General features: G+C 37.0%; 1 protein-coding gene across 8 annotated transcripts in view; it reads right to left on the minus strand.

The window, feature by feature from the left end:
- The window catches only part of WDR19 (WD repeat domain 19), an 84234-nt gene that overhangs the window by 55044 nt on the left and 6024 nt on the right, over positions 1-23166 (minus strand). For 5 of the 8 annotated variants that reach the window (XR_004481513.2, XR_007476828.1, XM_004266241.4 and 2 more), the window contains exons 4-14: positions 22988-23113; positions 18589-18704; positions 14811-14926; positions 11223-11303; positions 9939-10051; positions 9493-9666; positions 4670-4740; positions 4038-4210; positions 3840-3954; positions 2869-2975; positions 1637-1759 (exon numbers count right to left, since the gene is read on the minus strand). Coding sequence is in view for 6 of the 8 variants with exons in the window: in XM_004266241.4 (XP_004266289.1) it covers positions 1637-1759; positions 2869-2975; positions 3840-3954; positions 4038-4210; positions 4670-4740; positions 9493-9666; positions 9939-10051; positions 11223-11303; positions 14811-14926; positions 18589-18704; positions 22988-23113 (1315 nt within the window). In the remaining 2 variants the exon portion in view is untranslated. Of the gene's footprint in view, positions 1-1636; positions 1760-2868; positions 2976-3839; positions 3955-4037; positions 4211-4669; positions 4741-9492; positions 9667-9938; positions 10052-11222; positions 11304-13744; positions 13817-14810; positions 14927-18588; positions 18705-22987; positions 23114-23166 lie in introns of those variants that run through there. The other 3 variants (XM_033421659.2, XM_049708780.1, XM_033421663.2) reach the window with 3 other exon arrangements.

Genomic DNA, 23166 nt, shown 5'->3' on the forward strand with positions numbered 1-23166 from the left:
GTCCATCCATAGGTTCATGGATAAGCAAATTATGATATATGCATACTGTGGAATACTACCCAGCAAGAAAAAGGAATGAACTATTGACACACACACCAACATGGATGAATCTCAAAATAACTATACTGAGCCAGACAAAAGGAGTGCCTACTATAAGATTCCATTTATATACAACTCTAGAAAAGACAAACTCATTTATAGTGACAGAAAGCACTGAGTGGGGAGGGATGGGAAGATGGAATCATAAAGGGTCATTAGAAAACTTTTGGGGGTGATGAATATGTTCACTATTTTGATTAAGTTGATAGTGTTTTCACAGGATATACATATGTCAAAACTTATCAAATTATAGACTTTCAATAGTGTGGTTTATTATATAACAATTATACTTCAATAAAGCTGCTAAAAAACCCCGATATTTTCAGAATCACTCAAGAATGAGATATTTTATAGGAAAAAAAGATTTTGTAACTGTGTGTGGTGATGGATGTTAACTAGAGGGTTACCATTTTGCAATATGTACAAATACTGAATCATTATGCTGCACACCTGAAACTAATATAATGTTATATGTCAATTATACCTCAATAAAAAAAGAAACTGAGATAGAGATAAATGTTACGTTATTGGCAGATTACTACACTTTGAGTTCTTACTTCACAATGCTGTGTGGCACAGTGGGAAGAGTAGATTTTCCATCAGAAAATCTTGCTTGTTAAGTCCACCTCTACTACAAACTTACTAACTTCTCAATCTTCAGTATCCTTATCTCTAAAACTTTTCTGCTTATATATTTATGACTATATTTACTACTTATTTACCATATCATTTACCACTTTACCTGATACATGAAACCTACCCTACTTGTGTATATAGCTCAAAGACTCATTATTTTAGGTCAAACTTAAATTTAAAAAGTCTCTCTTCTGGCAATAAGCATGTTTTAAAATATGCTCGGTTTAAAAAACAGTATGAGAAAATGGAACCTTTGAAACAGTGAATAATTGTTTTCTAATGTGGAAAACAATGCTTTTTTTTTTTAGACCAACTTCACTGAATTCTTCTAGAGGCTAAGCAAGGTAAGAGGTATGATATGCTTTGAAAAACTCTGAAAACTTTTTACAAATATAAGATGCTATTACTAAACTATGTTTTATGTATATGTGGCTAACGTAATATTTAGGAGTACAGGGTACTGGTGGTTCAAAAGACAAAAAATTGAAGTGGGATTCTCAATATTCAAGTAATTTTAATTAAATGCCCACTAAATGTAGGCACTGGAGAGCTAAAGTTGAATGACGTGTTTTACATTTGTCATCAAATTAAATCCTTAAAGCATCTAGATAAGGAAAATGAGGCTGGGAGGTGTCAAGCAGGAAGCAGCAAGTAAGAGAGCTAGTATCTGAGCCCAGATTGTCCAGACTCCAAAGCCGTTGTGCCATCAAAATTGCTATAGTTACAAAAGCACTTGACACTGGCAAATCACACCACCTATGTGCGCTACATAAGTATATGTTTGTAACTGCACATATGATATCTATATAATAGATGTATATAAACACATATATAATAAACAAATTACAAGGTAAAAATGAGAAATTCCCCCATGTCCTATATTAAGGAAGACAATACGTACATCTGTGCCATAGATGAGGAAATCACCAGTTAAGGCATGACATAAAATACGGCACTTATCATCCACTGCTGGGAAAAGTCGAGTCTCACGTTCTTCTTGAGTATCCAACATTTCACTTTCTATCTAAAACATAAAGAATAATAGTGGATCATAGATTTATCTGAATAAACCTGGTTTGCAACATCTAAGGGGTAGGGGAGAGTCTTTTTCTTAAGTTCAGCTAAACATTCAGACTCACCAAACTATCACAGACCAGTTTACTCAAAAAGATATCAGGAAGGAACCCAGCTTGCCAGCAGGGCGCATTAAACATCCCTTTTAATGGGAATAGTCTCCGCAGCAGGCTCTGCAATTGTCTAGTAGCTAGTATCTTTGGCTTGCCCTGGTTGAGAAGTCCCATATTTCAGGGGCCAATATCTCTTGAGCAATTCAACAGGCACAGTTTCAAGATCCCCACAAGTGACATGCCCAAATACATGGGTCAGTGCATTCCAGGAAGCCAGACGTATGGCATTCCCATCAGTTTTTACAATTTACTTATAGTTCCTCCTAGATGCAGTCTACACAGTCATTTTTACCATAAGCAATGTTGTGAGTAGCACAGCTGAAACTCTGTCAGGTTTCATGGGAACAGAGCTTGGGAGTCAACTGAACAGCTCGTGCAGAAGGGTAAGGAGTTCTGTTAATCCTTTATCCACATCTGGCTTTCTAGCTAGTCTGTCATATGGTTGCTTCTTTATTTTTTTTATTTTTTTTAAATAAATCTTTTAGAATGCTTTTAGATTTTCAGAAAAGGTGTGAAGATAGTAGAGTTCTCATATACCCCACACCTGGTTTCCCCTATCATTGACACGTTACATAAGTATGGTACGTTTATTACAAATAATAACGAATATCGATACATCATTTATAACATAACTCCATACGTTATTCAGATTTCCTAGTTTTTACCCTAATGCTGTTTTTTGTTTGTTTTTTTTAACATCTTTATTGGAGTATCATTGCTTTACAATGGTGTGTTAGTTTCTGCTGTATAACAAAGTGAATCAGCTGTACATATACATTTATCCCCATATCCCCTCCCTCTTGTGCTCCCTCCAATCCTCCCTATCCCACCCCTCTAGGTGGTCACAAAGCATATGGTCGCTTCTTGACCAAAGTTCTTGATAATAAAACATTAGGCTGTTCATCACTTACCTGAGCAGGCCTCAGGACATCAAAATTATACTTACCAAATGTAACTGGACTTTGCCTTCAAAAAGTGCAGCTGCATAGTCAGAATGAAGGCAAACGCTGGCTACTGTCCCCAGATATTCCACATCTTTCAATTTTTTAACAGCTGCAGTAATTAAAACAAAACCAAACACATTAAAATATAAATAAAATGATCTAATTAATGATTTGCAAATAAGTTTTAAACGTGTACCTTTGCAAGAATATTCCGAACCTAAAATTTTTATTTTAGCCATTCTAAAGAAAATCTTAGTTGCCATATAAATTTGCCCAGGAATTTCATAGTGGTTCACATGAAACAAAGTAATGTAAAATAAAATCACATGCAAAACAACCAAAAATTAAACCTTAGTGACAATAAGCTTAATAGAACATCTAAGGATAATTCTCAGGTTGGCTCTGTTCCTGAGGGATATCTGACCTCCAGTGGGGAAAGGGGTGGAGAGGAGGAAGGAGGGGAAGAAAAAGCAAGGCTCCCTTCAGATGCTAATGGTCATTTTTCAAAGAATAAAGCGGGGGAGGGGATCAACATTTACTAAGTACCCACCAGACCAAGAAGTGCCTAAGAAAGACTGTGTGCAAAAGCAGATCACACATTTTATGTCATTTAATTTTCCTCATAAGTAGAAGAATCCTCATTTTCCAGATAAGTAAACCAAGGCTCAGAGGGGTAAAGAATTTGTCTACAGGCACCCAGCTAAAAGGGGCAGAAGGGAATTTGAACCTAGGGCCCAATTCTAAAGATCACACTCTGCCCCGCTATACCATGGTGTCTTCATAACAAAGGTAAAGAATAAAACCTTTCCAAATATTATGCAAATTTTTTAGAAGATTTGCAAAACCATTTAAGCTAAGAAAGGGATGTCTGAAGAAAAAGAGTGAAAGACTTGGTCTTAAAAGAAACTATCAGTGCTTCCCAAATAAAAACAAAGTATATGCTAGATAAGAAAACAACTGGATTTAGACTTGCCGTTCTCTCCAAGGACATAAAACCAAGCTCGATTATTCATTCCCACAGCCAGATGATAAAGCCCTACTGCTACAAAGTTGGGTTCCACATCCACAGAAACTGTGACTGGTAGCTCCTATAATAGAGAAAAATAACAGTAGTTAACCGTTGAAACTGTTTTGATTTTATTAATAAATAAAAGTAACAGCATTTTCATACTCCTTCAACAGGGTTGGCTACGGTGACTTCAAGGAGGGAGGTGAGATATGCAATCCTGGTGCTGCAGGCATCCCCGAGGACAGGGAGCTTGGTCAGGAAAACATGGAGCGATCCCCTCTGGGTAGACAGTGCCAGCAACTGACCATCATCTGTCCAGGACAAGGTGCCCAACCCTGAAATAATGGACATAATAAAGGATTATTCAAAAACAGAGATACTGTTGCAGGCAAACAAGCAACTCTCCTCACTTAAGCTGCCAGAAGCATAAAAATCTTCAAATTTTAAAAATAGTTTAGTCTTTATTTAGACTAGGACATTCATCATGGATTGGCTTATGGACATGAGTCCTGATTCATTCAACACTGGCTCAAAGGGAAGGTATGTAAGAATTTAGTTTTTGCAACTGGATTTGGGATAAAATGCACTAGAAATCTTTGAATCAAAGTGGACTTATATGCTTCTAGTCAAGGAGTATGACTAACATAATTACTGAAATAAGGAGGCTATCTTAGGGAACTCTAGTGAAAGGTGTTAATTTTATTCCTCCTATAATTAATGCAAACCTTACAGTGGCACATTACTCTCTGTAATCAAAATGATAAAAAGTCATTCTGCTACAGAAAAATCAGTACCTTTATTTTCATCATCCAGGTTGATTATAGCATACATGTCTTTTAATTCTGCCAAGTCATGGATTTTAATGCTGGAAAAAAAAAAAAAAGTCCTTTAAATATGACTGCTAAGTTAAATTGTTTTTCTTCACAAACAATTATAAGCTATGGAACAGGTCTGTGCTCTTCAAAAGAAGGAGGATCCACTGGGTTAAGGTAAGAAAATATTAAATTTTCTATATTTAATTATATTTTATCCTTTAAATTTTTGTTTGTTTGTTGAGTTGTGGGGTAGGGTTGTGCCCTAGTTCTCTAATCTACAGCTTCAGGAACAAGGTTTAAGTTATCCTGAAGAAAAGTTTGAGCAGGAAAACATTCCCCTGAGCAGTATTGATTACTGCAAGCTGAAACAGGTTTCTCTTTGCAATGTGTCCTCCCCCCTACCCCGCCCACCCCAAGAGTTCTTTCCTACAAAAAGAAGTGACGTATTAATAGAAAGAGCATTCAATTTGGAATCACAAGGCCTAGGTGGAAAGCTCTGAAAAATGCAGGCATAATGTTACTTCATGGGGTTATTGGGAAGAGTAAGTATGCTAATGCGAATGAAAGCTGTGTAGCAGGATATCAGGACCCAACGGTTGCAACATTTCTTTCTTCCTGTCTCCCTTCCCCTCTCCTTCCTTCCTCCCTCCCACTGTTTCCCACTTATATATTTTTCCTTTCATTTAAAACATTAAATGTTTTCATTTAATTAAACTTTTAATTTTGATATAATTATAGGTCCACATGTGGTTGTAAGAAGTAACAGAGAGATTCTGTATAACTTTTACCTTTTTCCCCAGTGGTAACACCTTGAAAAACTATAGTATAATATCATAATCAGCATGCTGACATTGATAAAACCCATGAATCTTATTCAGATGTCCCTGGTCTTACTTGTAGTGTGTGTGTGTGTGTGTGTGTGTGTGTGTGCATATATCCACTCTTTTTTAGGTTCTTTTCCCATATAGGTCATTACAGAATATTGAGTCGAGTTCCCTGTGCTATACAGTAGGTCCTTATTAGTTATCTATTTTATATATAGTAGTATGTATATGTCAATCTCAGTCTCCCAATTTATCCCTTCCCTCCCTTCCCCCCTGGTAACCATAGGTTTGTTTTCTACATTTGTGACTACTTCTGTTTTGTAAATAAGTTTATTTGCACCATTTTTTTAGTTTCCACATATAAGCGATATCATATGATATTTGTCTTTCTCTGTCTGACTTATTCACTCAATATGACAATCTCTAGGTCCATCCATATTGCTGCAAATGGCATTATTCTGTTCTTTTTTTATGGCTGAGTAATATTCTATTGTATATATGTACCACATCTTCTTTATCCACTCCTCTGTCGATGGACATTTAGGTTGCTTCCATGTCTTGGCCATTGTAAATAATGCTGCAATGAACATTGGGGTGCACGTATCTTTTCGACCAACAGTGTAAGAGGGTTCCCTTTTCTCCACACCCTCTCCAACATTTATTGCTTGTAGATTTTTTTGATGATGCCCATTCTGACTGGTATGAGGTGATACCCCATTATAGTTTTGATTTGCATTTCTCTAATAATTAATGATGTTGAGCATCTTTTCATGTGCTTTTTGGCCATCTGTATGTCTTCTTTAGAGAAATGTTTATTTAGATCTTCCGCCCATTTTTTGATTGGGTTGTGTTCCCTATCTTCTAAGTTGTCAAATTTCTGAGTATAAAGTTGTTTGTAGTATTCCTTTCTGCTTTTAATGGTTTTCAGGTCTGTAGTGATACCTCTATTTCACTCCTGATATTGGTGATTTGTGTCTTCTATTTTTGTCATCCTTGCTAGAGATTTATCAATTTTTTTCAAAAATTCCAGTTTAATTAATTTTTTCCTACTTTTTAATTTTCAATTTCTGCTCTTTATTACTTTCTTCCTTCTGCTCTGGGCCTATTTTGCTCTTCTTTTTCTAGTTTCTTGAGGTAGGAACTTAGCTAATTGATTTGAAATCTTTTCTTTCCTGTGTATGAATTTATACTATAAATTTTCTTCTCAGAAATGCTTTAGCTGACTCTCATATATTTTGAATATGTTGCATTTCCATTTTCACTAAGTTCTATGTATTTTTTAATTTGCTTTGAGATTTACTCTTTGACCCAAGAGTTATTTGGAAGTAGGTTGTCTACTTTCCAAGCGTTTAGAGAATTTCTTGTTGTCTTTCTGCTACTGATTTCAAGCATGATTACATGATGGTTAGAGAACACATTTTGTATGATTTCAATTTCAATTTGCTGAAGTTTGTTTCATGGTCCAGGATATGGTCTACCTTGGTGAATGTTCCATGGGTGCTTGGAAAAAATGTGTATTCTGTTGTTGTTGGGTGGAGTGTTCTGTAGATGGCTGCTAGGTCTGGTTGGTTTACAACACAGTCCAAGTCTGTTGAGAGTTTAGCTAAGCTACACCATGATGTAGCTGCCTTGGCATCTACTTTGGCCACGTGGCTTGCAGGGACCTTAAACTAACACTAGTCCTTCCTGCACATGCATGCCCTACATAGCAGCCCACAGTCACAAGCAAATGTAAGTTCCTTATGTGACTTCACCAACAGTCCTTGTGACCAACAGCCTCCCCTGCCTGGAGATCTACCCAGCTATTTACCATTACTGTTGCTTTTCTTTTATTCTTGATGTTCCAAATTTCCTTGTCATCTGTTTTCTTCTATCTGAAGAACTTCCTTCAGCAATTCTTTTAGAGGAAGTCCACGGGCAGTAAATTCTCTTCATTCTCCTTCATCTGAGGATGTCTTTATTTCATCTTCATTACTGATGGATATTTTTACTGGATATAGAGAGAGGTTTGGTTAACAATTCTTTTCTTTCAGCACTTTAAGAATGTTGTGAGTTTCCTTCTGGCCTCTATGGTTTATGGTGAGAAATCTGCTGTCATTCAAAATGTTCTCTGGCTGCTTTCAAAATCTTTTCTTTGCCTTTAGCTTTTAGCAGTTTGATTATGATGTGTCTGGGCCTAGATTTCTTTGGATTTACCCTTTAGGGGTTTGCTGAGCTTATATAATATATAGGTTTATGTCTTTTGCCAAATGTGAGAGTTTCCGGCCATTATTTCTGAGATTCTTAAGACATAAGTGTTAGACTTTTGGTAGTTTCACAGGTCCCTGAGGCTCTGCTCATTTTTCTCTTTTCCAATCTTTTTTCCCTCTGGGTCTGAATGGATATTTCTATTGCTCTACCTTCAACTTCACCAACTCTTTTACTCTGTGATTTCCATGCTGGTATTACATACACTGCATTAATATTATTTTTTCAGTCCTAGAATTTCCATTTGCTTCTTCTTTATAGGCTCTATTTCTTTTCTGAGACTGTTCCCATGTGTTTTGAGAATGCTAGCCCTTACTTCTTGGAGCATTTTTATAATAGCTGCTATGTGCATCATCTTGGCATTGGTGTCTTTTGATTGCCATTTCTCAAGTGAGTTGAAATTTTCCTGATTCTTCATATGTCAAGTAGTTTGGGGTTATATTCTGGACATTCTGAATATTATGTTATGAGACTCTGTCTTGTTTAAATCCCACAGAGAAGGTTAATTTTTTTTTTTCTTTTTTTAAGCAGGCAATCAGCCCAGTTGGGTTCAGGCCACACATTTTAACCAGCCTTCTGTGGGTTATGATTTCAATGTCAGTTCCACTTCCAAAGCCTTTGTAGTGGTACTCGGATATGTCCCTGTATGCCCTACTCTTTGGCCAGTATAGGACATGGGCTATGATCTATCCCTTATTTCAGTTCTCAAAGTCTTCGGTATGTGTTTAGGATGTGATACACACACACAGCTCAGGGATGAACCTGGGAGTTCCTAAATATCTTTACAGGGTTGCTTTCCAGAGTTTCTCCTTCTCCAGGACCTCCCTGATATATTCTGGTTCCCTGGGGCTCCCCTTTTTGGTCTTCCAGCAGGAAAGCTGGGGCTCTAGTTGCTCTGCTCTGCCTTGTACCTCCTACAACTGTGCCTGCAGCCAAGTAGTGAGAGGACAGAGAGAAAAATAAATAACAAGGGTATGTCCCACCTCCTCGGGACCACAGCTCCTCCAATTGGAGAGGAAGGTTACCCTCCATCAGAGTTTTAGGTGCCTGTGGGTCCTTTCTGTCACTGCCATGGTGAGACTGCTTGGTGGCTGGGGCATGAGAGAACAAAGAAAGAAAAAAAAAAGAAAATTGGGGGATTTCCCCAACTTTCTCTGAGTGTTAGGAGTTCTCTTTCCTGCAACTTGAGCCAGAACTAAAGGGCTTCTCTCAGAGTTCTCTCTCTCTGCCCAGTGCTTACATCCAGGGTCCAGGTTTCAGGCTGCCTTGAGTCCTGGCTGAGAGAGACCAGAAGACAAATGGGAGACTCACCACTGGCTCAGTGATACTTCAAACGCCGGCCTTCTTCTCCAATCTGCCTGCTACTATTTACTTTTCAGAGTCCTTAAATAGCTGTTCCATGGATTCTGTTCAGGTTTTATGGCTGTATTCAGTGAGAGTGACAGGGTGGAGTGTGCTTACTCCATGTTACCCAGAAGTGCCTATTTTATGTTTAAGATTGATTTTCAAGCATACTCCATTTTAGGTTTTGTATTTAGTACGCATTTAGTATTTTAGGTATTACCCCGAGTGTTAAAGGCAGAGGTAAAGGCATGTTAGGAATTTTCAATTGCAAACGTATTTTAACAGTGCAACTATGGTTGACAGATTCACATTAGTTAACAATGTCTTGTTGAATCTCTTGAATATTCCTTATATAAGCTTTCCTGGGAATATGTGAATATAACTTACCAGTTATCACCACATGTAGCAGCTTTGTTAAGGGTCTGTGATACTGCAATACTGGTTAGACTATCTTTATGGTCACGAGCCTGAAATATCTCTTGACCGATCTCTCGAATATGAGTGGAAATGACCACAAAAATTCCACGTGAAAAACCAATCAAGATGTAGCCATCACCATACCTATAGCAACGAAGGCAATAATACAGTAAAAAGGAAGATTATCATTTGCAATACAGTAAATAAGCAAATACCTTAAAACTAAGGAATTAGAGAATATAATTTATCAAGGGCCTATTTGTCAGATAATATGCTAGGTAGTTCCACATAATAAATCATAGACTATAATCCAGAAAATATTACATAGAGAAGTGAAAATGCTACAGACAAAAATTAAATATAATTAGTAAGGGAAAACACAGGGGTATCCTTCTGTAATTAGCTTTTGTACATACCAACTATAGCAGACAATGTTGCCATAGCGCTGCTGAAACTCCAGGTCAATTGGGCTATCTGGTTCATTCAGATTAAAAAGAAACAAAGTTTTCTTGCCAACCACTACACTTATCTGCCAGAAAAGAAAAGAGATTATGAAATGAATTACTCAGCACTTCATGAAAAGACTAATAAGCAAATCCAAAGAGCATAAACCTAATTTAGAAAAACAATGAGCCAAATTTAGCGTGTTAAATGTTATAATTAGTAAGGTAACAATGTGACTAACTCAAAAAATTTGTAACATTTTACTAATATACAGTCTGGAAAGGATCCTTGGCTTCACATATATGCAATACACCCTTGGAAGTACACTAAAATAGTTTGATGGAATAACCTTTTACAATTCTCTGTACCTCTAATATGAGTCCTGTGCAGTACAGGAAGGTAGGTCTGACATAGTTCCATTGAAACTGAATTCATATCCAGAGTATAGAGAGTCTTCTATCCTAAGGCCATCTGATTTTGATTTGGGGCTATCTGGGATTACAGGTCCACACCTGTGTGGATAATCTAGCTCGGCTTTTTATATCATCACTCTTCCCATCACCAGCAGGGCACTGGTCAGTGTGGCTAGACTACTATCCCGCTGTTACAAGTTGGTACTTAACTATAATTCTCAGTTGAGGGTCTAACTGTGTTGGGGAGAGAAAAGAGTGCGTTACTTATTTGGGCTCATTAAGGGTAATAGATATATATATGTAAAGAGAAACACTTTGATATATTTCCTTGATTCTAAGACACTACCAGTTAGGAGTTATTATCATTTTAATAATAGCTTTTTGAGAAATAAAGGAACATTACTTCATTAAACATATTCTTGTTGATTGTGAAAATCATCTGGATTTCAGAATGTTAAAATGTGGCAGGGAAAACAATCTAAGGTATTAAAAAAATAAAACTGTAATTTCCAGAGCTCTGGTCCCCACATTTGATAGAGTGAAAATTTAAAAAAAGATAGAGAAATCAATACTCTTGCTTTTCAAGGTGCCCCCACTGTTTTTGCTACCATAAGAACAAGAAGAGCAGCAAGTGTAACAGGAAACTGTCCTCACTTGCTGTGATATTAGGTGGCAGCAGAAAAAACATTTAGGCCTGAGAAACTGGGGCCTGCATTGGTTTAATAAGTGAAGGACTATAATTTATTTATCACTATAGATTCTGAACCATACTAGAAAAGGAGACAGAATATCCTAAAAAATTACCAAAATAATTTGGGCCTGGATTTGATTTAGAACTCTTACCGTGCTTTCAGCAGTGGAGGTTCGGTCATCAGTCTTCATCATGGAAAACTGCATGTTGCTAGGCTCTGCTCTCACTGGTGTCTGCAAGGGTGAAAATACTATCACTATGAATAAACCCCAAACTCAAATTCATTCTATTACTAAAACAGGTAACTTGCTTTCATTTCTGTTACAGGTTGGACTAACAGCCTGAAAATCCTACTGCTACAAACTTCTAGAAATTCTGGATGAAACTGAACACGTATCTTATTAAATGGCTAAGATAAGCTTGAAAGAAGGTTAGGAGATTTCCAGGGACCATAAGCAAAGATCAAATTGAAAACCAAAGTGTGTGCAGAAACTGATGCTGCAGATATCCAGAGCAGCAGCTGGTAAAGGGAGACGATAAGGAAGCCCATTTGGCTCAAGCTGGGCTTTGGGTCAGAAAAAATTCTTTTAAAATCAAAGACTTTCCCTCCTATGCTCATTGTGGTCTAAGGTCCAAAGTTATACTTTGAGTGGTCTAGAAACTCCCTGCAGTGTTTGGCCAAAACGAATCTAAATCCTCTTCAAAGGCTGCAAAAAACTTCCACAGTCAAGCCCTGCTGGAGATGAGCTCACAATTCAAAATGAGAAAACTCAGAAACAAACAATGGATCAGGAGGAAGAGTCACCAGATCTAAAAAGAACAGAATTATCAGAAAGATATCATAAATACATTTAAATGGCTAAAAACATAAAAGGACTCATAAATATAAGAAAAGACAACACTTTCTTTAAAAGTCCAGGCAGATTTTAAAAAGAACTACAAAGTACTTTCTACAAATAAAAAGTAGAGTCATTAAAATAAAGACTCAATGGGATGGACAGAAGATTAGACAAATTTGAAGAAAGAATAAGTTAACTGATTTGAGGAAATTATCCTGAAGATTGCAAAGAGTGACAAAAAGAAACTATGAAAGAGAGATCAAGAGATGTAAGAAGATCCAACATATGTCTAACAGTTGCTCTGGAAAGACAGAATAGAAAGGGCGAGAGGTGAATTTCAAAGAGATAATGACTAAGAACTTTCCAGGATTGATGAAAGACAGCAATCTTCAGATTCAGGAAGCAAGACAAGTCCTCAGCAGGATAAATAAAGATAAATCCACACAAGTTACAATGGAGTGCTCTGCAGAATAGCCAAGTCAAAGCAACGCAGAGAAAATACCAGACAAAACAATACTTATAATGTATGTTTTGTTTACTGCATCATAACTTAAGTAGTATGCCAAATTCTGGAAGCATACTTCTTGGGGATTAAAAATGGGAAATAGTTGTCTTGTATGTTTATAATGGCTCAGTGGTAGTGGCTTCCTTGGATGTTATGTGTGGAAAAGTATTCTAAGGTCTTGATTCAGTGAAGAAAAAAAATGCCAATATCTACTGATGATGTGTGATATGGATACGAGAGGGGGGACCTGTAGCATTCTAATTCTAAAGGACTCCAACATAGATGGACCAAAATTACAAGGTTTCTAGAAACTATTTTTTACAGTAATGCTATATATATATATATATATATATATATATATATATATATATTTTAACATCTCTATTGTAATGTCTTATTAACCTTCCTTAAGAACCACTGTAATCATGCTATGGTCTGCTCAACATGATTGAGTTACTTCTATCTCACTTTCAAAGCTTTCCAGATACAAGAACCAACTTTCTTCTTCAGACTTATCTTCTATAAATTCTCAAAGTCCAAATCTTCAGTCAGTCCAGTCTGGAATAAGCCATGAACAAGCTGTAATAAGTTTTTCCTCTTATCTTTGTTCTGTTCTGCTTGGAGTGAATGACAGCAACTGCTAAATGTCTTACAATACCCATTAAAACAAGTTTTAGCAGGGCACATGATCACCTAGGTAGACTAAATTTGCAGCTTCCCTGGCAGCAGCAAGGTGTGACCATATAACTAGGTTCTGGTCATATGATATGAATGGAAATTATGATTGCATCTTCCAGATTAGGTCGTTCACAAATTTCTTGCACTCCACTTCTCTTTTTTCCTTGCCTGGGGCTGAAATGAGGTGCTAGTATGCTTGCTTTAACCATGTACATGAGGGCAAAACACCCTAGAAAATGGCAGAACAATAAGATGGAAGGAAGGGAGGGGAAGGAAGGAAGGGGGAATTTATACAACCTTGAGAAGCAGAGATACATAGATGACATGCTTACCCCTCTCTGTTTTATGAGAAAAAAAAGAGGAAAAACCACCCAAACTACCATATTCTTAGAGTCCTTGTAATTTTGGGTCTTGTTGTTACAATAGTTTAGCCTATACCCTGACTGATTTAGATCATCTTTTCTCTTACAGATTCACAATCCAACTTTCATTTATCTCCTCTATCTCACAAATGTTATAGGACTTGTAAGCTATATCACACAATTTGATAATCATATAAGATGATATATGTTTTATCATGATTAGTTTTCTCTTCTTGAGAGTAGGGGGCCTATGGTGGGCAGCCTCTAAGATGGTCTGGAACGATCCTCACCTCCTGGTGTTCATGCCTTTGTGTAATCCCCATCCCGGCCCCTCAGTGTAGGCTGGGCCTAGTGACTCACCTCTAGAGAACAGAATACAGCAAAAATAATTTTGAGATCAGGTTATTTATTAACGATTGCAGCTTAAGTCTTGAATGACTATTCTCACTCTCTTGCCAGCTGCTTTGTTGTGGTCCCCAGTCAGGCCTTCAGATAAGACTGCAGTTCAGACTGATAAAATGATTGCAGCCTCATGAGAGACCCCTGAGGCAGAAGCACCCAGCTTAGCTGCAGCTGGATTCCTCATCCACAAAAACTGCAAAGCAATGTTTTTTGTTTTAAACTGCTAAGTTTTGGGAGTAATTTATTATGTAGCAATAGATAGTTAATATAGGGCCATATTTCTTATTTCTTCTGTAGTCATATTTCATATTTCTTCTATAGTACATAGCACAGTGCCATGTAACTAGCAGGTATTCAAAGCACGTCAATATTGCTCTAGAAGTAATAAATCATAAGCCAAGTCATCCAAAGTGAAATTTTGCCACTGGTGAGCTTCTATAGCTATGGGTAATACAAATTCCCTTGAGAGGAGCCTCTGAAGATCTAATCAATCTTGGGAAATTTGAACATCAGTAAAATCTAATCCTAAAATTAAATTTAATTAGAATTAGTTTGGAAGCAATTTAACATATCAGCTAAAGGAGTGGGCTTTAGAATCAGGCAGTTGATTACATTACCTGACTCTGAGTCCAGTTGTTAACATTTACGCCGTAAAATACATATATTAAAATAAGAGTTATTTCACAAATATACTGTTTGACTATAACCACAGAGCCGATAATCCATGCTAATAACTAGCCAATGGGAAATGTACAAAGGAGGATATTTGGATAAAGTATTCATATTAAAGAAAAATGTCCTAATACATTAAAAAAATTTGATGTTTAGAATGTGAAGTTATTGTATACATATCTCACATAGAGATTTTAAAATTTTATAGATCTGTTTGATAGACAAACTTTGTTTTGGAAGAAAATTTGAATATAGCAGACCAAAGAGATGTTACTGTATTACCTGTCTTATTGTGTCACCTTCTTGATTACTAACTGTAATCATTTTATCTTCACCACCTAAAGCAAGCATGTTTTCTGCATTCCAACATCCACATGTGATTCTCTTAGTATGCTTTCCTGAAAAAGAGATGTACATATTGATTTCTCAAAAAAAATTTTAGATATCCATGATGTTAATCTGAAAGTTTAGGTAATACACTATGGAAATTAAACAGACAAGAAATTTAAAATCTCATCAAAGCAGTTAGTGTCTAAGCAACCTTATTTAAAAGTTTATTACCAAGTTGTAAATCAAGATAAAGGCATATGAGGGCAATCATGTTTTCCAATTTTTTATGTGCATATGAGCATAGGTCCTAACATAAAAAAGACATTCCACCCCTTGACAAGTTTGTTTACCATATAACCAAACCTATCACATTAATGTCTTAAGCACAAAATGTGCTTAAATCTCAAAGCACTGAAGCTATCTCTACTATATTCAGCTTCACAGTGTGGGAGACCCTTAGCATAAGCAGATTCAACATCACAGTTTTGACTCTTCGTATATAACTAAAGGACATACAATGATTCATGATTAACAGTGAGGTACAAATATGAATGCAACTTAGTGAGACTTGTGTTAAGAATTGACTCATTTAGGTGGCACAGTGGTTGAGAGTCCGCCTGCCGATGCAGGGGACACGGGTTCATGCCCTGGTCTGGGCAGATCCCACATGCTGCAGAGCGGCTGGGCTCATGAGCCATGGCCGCTGAGCCTGTGCTCCGCAACGGAAGAAGCCACAACAGTGAGAGGCCCACGTACCGCAAAAAAAAAAAAAAAAAAAAAAAAAAAAAAAAAGAATTGACTCATTTAGCTAGTGAGGGATATTAGATAGCCACTAAGTATCAGGACGTTTTTTTATTGAGCAATCTAGACAGTGCAAAAACCACATTTTGGAGTGGAAATTGCATGCTTGACACTGAGGGCATTTGTTGAAGGTCCTGGGATAGATAAATACTCAAGAGCCCCAAGGTTAATTAAGTATACAGATTCTGGAGGCAAACTGCCTATTTTGAATAAGTGGCTCCACCACTTCCTGCAAAACCATGGGTAAGTGACTTAACCTTTCTATTCCTTAGTCACATCATCCAAAAATTGGGGATAATAGTAGGAGCTCTTTCATAGGGGTTGAGGATCAAACGAGTTAAAGCACTTAGAAGAGTGCCAGGCATACAGGAAATGCCATATAAATGTTAGCTATTTTAGCTGTTATTGAGACAGAGATCATGTTTATTTTATTCATGTACCCCGTACAGAACTTAATACAGTATGTATGCAGAAGGCAGGCTCTAAATAAATAGTCGTTAAGTGAGTAGACCCTGAGGCCAGAGTGTGCCAGAGTGTGTTAGAGGCTCAGGTAGGAGGAGAGTATAGCTGTGAAGTCCCGGAAGATGGGTAAGAGATGAAGTCAGAGAGTCGCCAAGGGCCAGGTCACAGAGAGCTTGGCTGGCCATAGCGAGGACTTTGACCCTGGGTGACATGGAGAGCCACTGGAGAGTTCCGAGCAGAAGGCTCACTGTGGCCTCTGGGCTGAGGATATTCTATAGCAGGGCAAGATCTGAAGCAGGGAGACCAGTTAAGATATTCCAGAAATTCAGGTCAAAGATGTCTGAGCCCCACACCATGGTGGCAGCAGTAGAGGTGATGAGAACAGTCTTGATTCTGGAGATATTTGGAGATAGATCCTACTAGATTTTCTGGCAAATTAGGTATGGAACGTAGGAGAAAGATAAGGGTCAAGGATGATGGTAAGGTTAGGCTTAAATATCTAAAAGGATGAAATGCCATCAATGAGAGGGAAAACTATTGGTTTTGGTGGTATTAAATTTGAAGTGTTTACTAGAAATCTCATTGGAGATGTTGAGTAAGCAGCTGGATGTATGAGTCTAGAGTTTGGAAGAGATAAATGTGGGACTATAGAGGTAGTATTTCAAATCAGAAGACCAGAGCACAAAAGTGAAGAGAACATTCAGAGAAGAGACTGGGATATAGGAGATTTTGCTGATCATAGATTAAGTGGCTTAAGTGGTACATTGGAACTGAGTGTCGGAAGTAATGGGTGTTAGAAGGGAAAAAAGGAGTACATAAAGAGAGGTGGAAAGATGCCAAAGACAAACTTCTTTCTATACTCAAGAAAGGGAGAAGAAAATCTCTCCTTTTCTTCTAGTGCTCAGAATTCAGGTTAACCTTAACCTCACTGATAACAGTTAACATGTTTTGTGTGCTTACTTAACATTGTTCTGGGCACTTTACACGTATTGACTCATTTAATTAGTATTAACTTACAGCTACCATACTATGGCCACTGAAATGTAAATCATGTTACTGGGAGACTGGCAATATTAGGTACACTGTGAACACTGAAATTCATGCATGTTAGAAGCATGCAAAGTGAGAACTGCCTATATCTAGCCTAGTTCAAGGAAATAAATCAGAGCATGACGAAACAAGGTAACAGACATTAGCTACTGTAAAAACCATGCATTCGTGCAGCTGCTATCAGAAGTGAAATGCCTTGGTTTTAGGAAAGTAAATTATTTCAAAGGAAAAAAAGCAGAGCCACAAATCACAACTAACTCTGAAAGAGGCAGCTAAAGGACCTAAAATATATAATTAGCCTGAATCTTTTCCATTTTACACAGTGAATTAAATTAGCTGAGATTAGAATCAATATTCATATTAAATACAAAGATCACATAAAATCATGTATATATGACAGTTACTGACACAAAATAATCATGCTTTGACAAATTATTTTCTTATACCTCAAGTGTCAAAATTTCTAGGGCTTATAAGTTAACTGGTAGAATATACCTGTAAATGAAGTGGGATATAGAAAATGCCTATTTAAGTCAAACAAATTAATTTATATGGTGAAAGCAGAGTTTTGTAACTCAAAAGTTTTTAGTTTAATTTTTCAGATGGATCAATGACATAACTGTTTAGCTAGAGCACTAAAAATATTCCTATGAAAGATATACATATATGTGAAAATAATTTGAAATGAACAAGTGTCCTTAATTGAAAGGCACTTTCTCAAGTATTCTGTGGGCACTATTATCTCCAGGATTTGATTCTTTCATTAGTGGTACGTTATACTGGCCACCTGTATGTAATTAAGCCCACTGTTTCACCATTCACCAGCATGATGTTACAATAATTGAAAAGAATCCATACTGTTTCCTCCTGGGGAGTCCCAGGGCAGATGCTAGGTGACCAGAGGCTGGGGGAATCAGAGACTGAACCAAGAAGGTCAAAGGATTAAACACGCATATCATCCAGTCATATACCCTGAGGGAAATATAACTCGAAGTCAATTCCTAGATTAAATTGGTGTTTGGAGAGAGTGAGGGGTCAGAATTAGGAATCTGGATACTCTGTCCAAGAAGCCACCAAATGTTTTAGCCCATCTACTAATGTGTTGATATGCATCTGAGCTATTCCATGCCAGAGGCACAATCTGGGTGAGAAAGGGACAGACAGAAGCCATGCTATTAATGTACTGGTGTCCAAAGGCACAGGCTCACCCTAGGGCAACCTGTTACATAGCCTGGGAAATTCTTAGTAGGTAGTGAAGATGGATCTTCTAGTTTAGATAGATGTATGGCTTGACCAGGGAAGTCTTCATTTTAAACTACAAAATTTCTCTTGCAATATCAGGGAAATCTGAGGTGGTAAAATTTCCATTTATGTAAAGCATCTCAAATATTTAGCAGTGTTTCCAGCTACAACCTACCAAGGACAGGAATCTTTCGAGATGTCTGACGATTATAAATGAGCAAATTTCCTTTAACAGTTCCAACAGCCAGGAAACTTCCAAATTTTGACCAAAGAAGGAAAGACAATTGATCCCTGTAACATTAAGATACAAATTACTAAACAATTCACAATTATAACCCCCTAAGTAGTCCTTTTAAAAAGTACTTCATGAATAGTTTTAACGTCTACGTAGAAGCTGAAGTACAAAATTACAACTTAATGCTTTAGGACTACGAAGAAGTGCTAAAGACATTCTGAGACACTATAAAATGATCTTAGGTGAGTGAGACTTAAAATACAAATGTATGATGAATATAGGCTTCAATTCAGTCATGATGGAATCTCAAATTTCATCAGAAGACTCATGATGAGTTACTTATTAATTTGTCTACTAATGATAGTTGTAACTCTAATTGTGGTAAAAATCTTCATGGATGATAACATCTTATGCTTTAAAAAAAAAGTAGAGTCCAACTATACGATATACTAAATTGGAAAAATCATTGGGAATTCATGAAAAAGGACATACATTTTCCAGCTCTGCTAAGAGTAGCTCAGAAGGAGGTAGAAGGCACGTTTGCCTACCACCAGTTCTTACTGTGCATTCTAGGATCCATAGGTTGAACTTTTATACAATCCTCTACTAAAGGGAATCAAGACTCCTTGGAGAGTAGCTCATTTATATATTGAGGAAAGAAATCACAATGGATCTAGAAAACTGGTTATGAAAATACAATCCCAGGACCAGCATCATCACCTGGGAACTTCAGAAATGCTAGTTCCCAGATCCCACCCCTGTCCTACTGCATGAGAAACTGGGGGTGGTGCGCAGCTGTCTGTGTTCTCATAAGCTCTCCAGGTGATTCTGATGCAGCTAAACTTTGACAGTCACTGATAGATCAAGCTACTGTTTTCAGAAAGCAACACAGCTCTCAAGAATGTTGAGGGCAGTAATAAAAGGACAAAAGAGTCAGCTTAAAGGGGACTCCTCTGGCTAAATTAGAGGAATTTGAGCATTAAAAATTACATATTTAATTGAAACAAGTTGAGTTTGTGAAAGGCCATAAAACCTAATGATACTTGGAAGACAAAAATTCACTCAAAGCATAGGAAAAGTTAGTTGTAATAATAAGTGAATGTAATAAAATGTTTAGCTAAAAATTAATTTTAACAAGAAATATTAATATACTGGGCTGCTAGCTTTCTTCAATTGAGTATATATTTACAATTATTGAATATATTAAGTATACAGTATATTTTATAAAAGATATTAAGTACATACTTTATAAAAGATAAATATGCATTTGTCTCTCAGTTTAAGTAGGTACAGCAGCCCTGAGAATATGCCTCTCAGATCTCCAACTATAGAAAGTATAACCGACCAAGGCCCCCAGCTGCTAGGCATTGGAATCCATCACCTCAACATGCTGGGACCACACCTTCCCATGGGCTGCTCCCAGACAATGATTGCGCATGGCAAGGGTCCTGCTGAGGCCCATTCCTGGGAGGCACAGGACTCCTTTGATGGTAACCTTGGCTCAGACTGGGCCTAGCTGAACTTTTTAGAACTGTGCTGCGGTCCCAGATGTTTCTACCCCCCCTTTCTTTCTTCCCTCTCTCCTTTACAAGGGTCTGACGGCTCTTCTAACTTCTTCTCCCTCTCTGTTCCCTCACAGATATTTCCTGTGATAAACACCTTACACATTTAATCCCATTTTGGAGTCTGCTGCTCAGAAAACATGAATTTAAAAAATTGGAGTGAGCTAAATAGTACCAGAGAAAAGAGGAACTATATGACAAGAACAAGGTCTGATTAGCAACTGCGGTCACATATAGTAAGTAGTGTAACAATATTAGTCCAGTCAATAGTTGATCGGTACTAACAGTCACAGAACAACCAACTAGAAAGAGGGTTAAATAGTGTATTCCAAGAAGATCAAGTAATCAAATGCCATCAAAAGAAGAGTTAACTGAATGGGCTTTATCTTCCTCTCTTAGGAGATAAGACGTCTAGAAGGTCCTACAAAGTACAGTAAGATCCCAAGGCATACATGTTTCCAATTATGCTAACCGATGAGGCCAACATATAATAATGACACATATTTCTGGCCAAGAAAAATGTAATGAATATATTATTTTAGGAAAATGCACCTGGCTACAAAAAAAGGCAACCTATGTGAAAGGCATAGGTTTGTAAAATTCTGGCTGATACGACAGTTGAAGGTCAATTAGAAAAGAAGCTGAGTAGGGTGACTAGTACTCAGGTGTGAATGGCCTTGGGAGAAGCAACCATGTCCCATGATCCAACCAAGAATCAATTGGTTTATGAACCAGATGTTGTATTCAGAGTTTCTCTGAAAAGATTGCTGTATCCCAGGTAAAAAACTAAATGATTACTGCTGTCGGCCTAGGTAGGATCAGGGTAAGTACCACTATAATCTTAAAAAGGTATAAAAAATACATTTAGTAAAAATGATGAAATAAATTCAACCCATTGTGCTAACATAATAATTTAAGATAGTTAAGTGGCATTGCAGCAAGTTTTGTAATAATTATATTTGATGCTTTGTGAATTATTTGTGTTTGAAGTGCACAGAAGAATCTAATCAGATTAAATTTGTAAATGAAATTTTAATTGTTTAAAGGAAACTTAAGTTTGCAAAATATTTAAGAAAATTTTGCAAACTTGATATTCAGAGTTGTTAACTATCGTGATGTATTAGATTGATCATTAACAAAAAAACAAATAGTAGTAGGTATACCTTTCTATAGCCAAAGGGCTTTAGACATTAAATATTAATAGCAACAGTAAAACACCCTTAATTTTACCTTATTGATAATTACAATAACATCTACTGTTCCCTCAGTTCTTATTTTGGTGCCTGGCCACTGCATACAATTAACTATCACAACAATCCTGAGATGATGAGAGAAAATGGAAGTGGGGGAAGATAAGACAGTGGGAGGCAGAGCTGCCAATTCGAAACACCTGGGATTAATTATGCATTTTTCTCTGGGTCAGGACGTGGCCTCACTGATGCTCAATTTGGTTCAAGAAGCAGTACTTGATGTTTATAAACATCCTCTTGAATGGAAGCACACAGGGTGTGTAAAATCCTTCTGAAAAGTGCTGTACCAAAGTGCTAAAGGACAGAGCAAGAAATGAAGGTTCTCAGACCTAGCAAGACTTGATGTTGGTCAGACACTATTGCCTGTGGATGCATGTCTCGTGCGTCACTTTGGAGGGTCAAGAGAACCTGCGCTAAGGTGATGTTTGGTCCTGCTCTGTTATTCCTTGGCAAGTAAGCTGGAAAAGTATAGTCTAACCTTATCGTATGTGTGTGATCTCTTCCTGCCCACCTGCAGGCCACATGATGCCATGAAGCAGATTATTATTACTATACACTCTTTACATATATGAAGAAATTGAGGATTAAAGAGAGGTTAAGCAACTTATCCAAGGTCAAAATTGCAGTTTTAGTTGTAAATACCGATAGGTTTTTCTTTTCCATATGGCAAAATGGTTTCCATTTTAGCAGAGACCTGCAATTTATTCTGTCTGCCCAGGATTTTTCCCACTTGTGAACTTCCCCACCCTCACTCCACTCTTCACTGGGTAGGATTATCAACCCCATGGCCCTGCCTACCCTATTCAGAGACCTTCTGAAGAAATGAGTGGACACTAGTAATGTGATAGGGGCATGTTCTTTCCTCTGGCATAACTTGCTGTGAAGAATGGTATAAGCTGATACCTGCCAGTAGCCATCAAGAGTCTGACTTACATATATAGGATGGATAAACAACAAGGTCCTATTGTATAGCACAGGAAACTATATTCAATATCTTGTGATAAACCATATTGGAAAAGAATATGAAGAAGAATATATATATGTTTAACTTAATCAGTTTGCTGTACAGCAGAAATTAACACATTATAAATCAACTACACTTCAATAAAATTTAAAAAAGAGAGAGAGTCTGACTTAGAAGAAGTCAATACAGAGAAAGGAAGAGCCGAGAGATGGAGACAGTCTTGACTGCATCATTAGAACCCCTTGATCCAGCCATGCCTGCAGCCAATCCCATCTCCAGATTTTCCCATATACGTTTTCTCTCTTCTTTGGACATTTTAGTCTGTTCCACTGAAAGCAACTTTTTAAGAAGTCATATTTTATAATCATAACAACTTTATTCTAATTAACTGAACAAAATTAATAGGATTATATATAACAAATAAAAAAGAAATGAACTTTTTCCTTTATAAGAAAATAACTCATCAATGCATCTTTATAATGAAAGTAGTATTTGTAGCATCAAATCTGCAAATAATGATATTTCTAAGTGAAGATTTAAAATATAAAAAAAACTATCCTTACCTCATGCCACTGTCTAACTGGCTGGTTTTGTTTGTGTTGGCATCCCACAGATAAATGCAACTGGATTTCTCAGCAATCACTGCTAGGATATCTCCATCCTTATCCCAATCCATAGCAACACAGTTACTTTTTAAAAAGAGAGCAAAACATCACTATGCATTTTTTTTAAGTAGGGAAAG

Source organism: Orcinus orca, chromosome 4 (assembly GCF_937001465.1).
Source record: "Orcinus orca chromosome 4, mOrcOrc1.1, whole genome shotgun sequence".
Classification (NCBI taxonomy): domain Eukaryota; kingdom Metazoa; phylum Chordata; class Mammalia; order Artiodactyla; family Delphinidae; genus Orcinus; species Orcinus orca.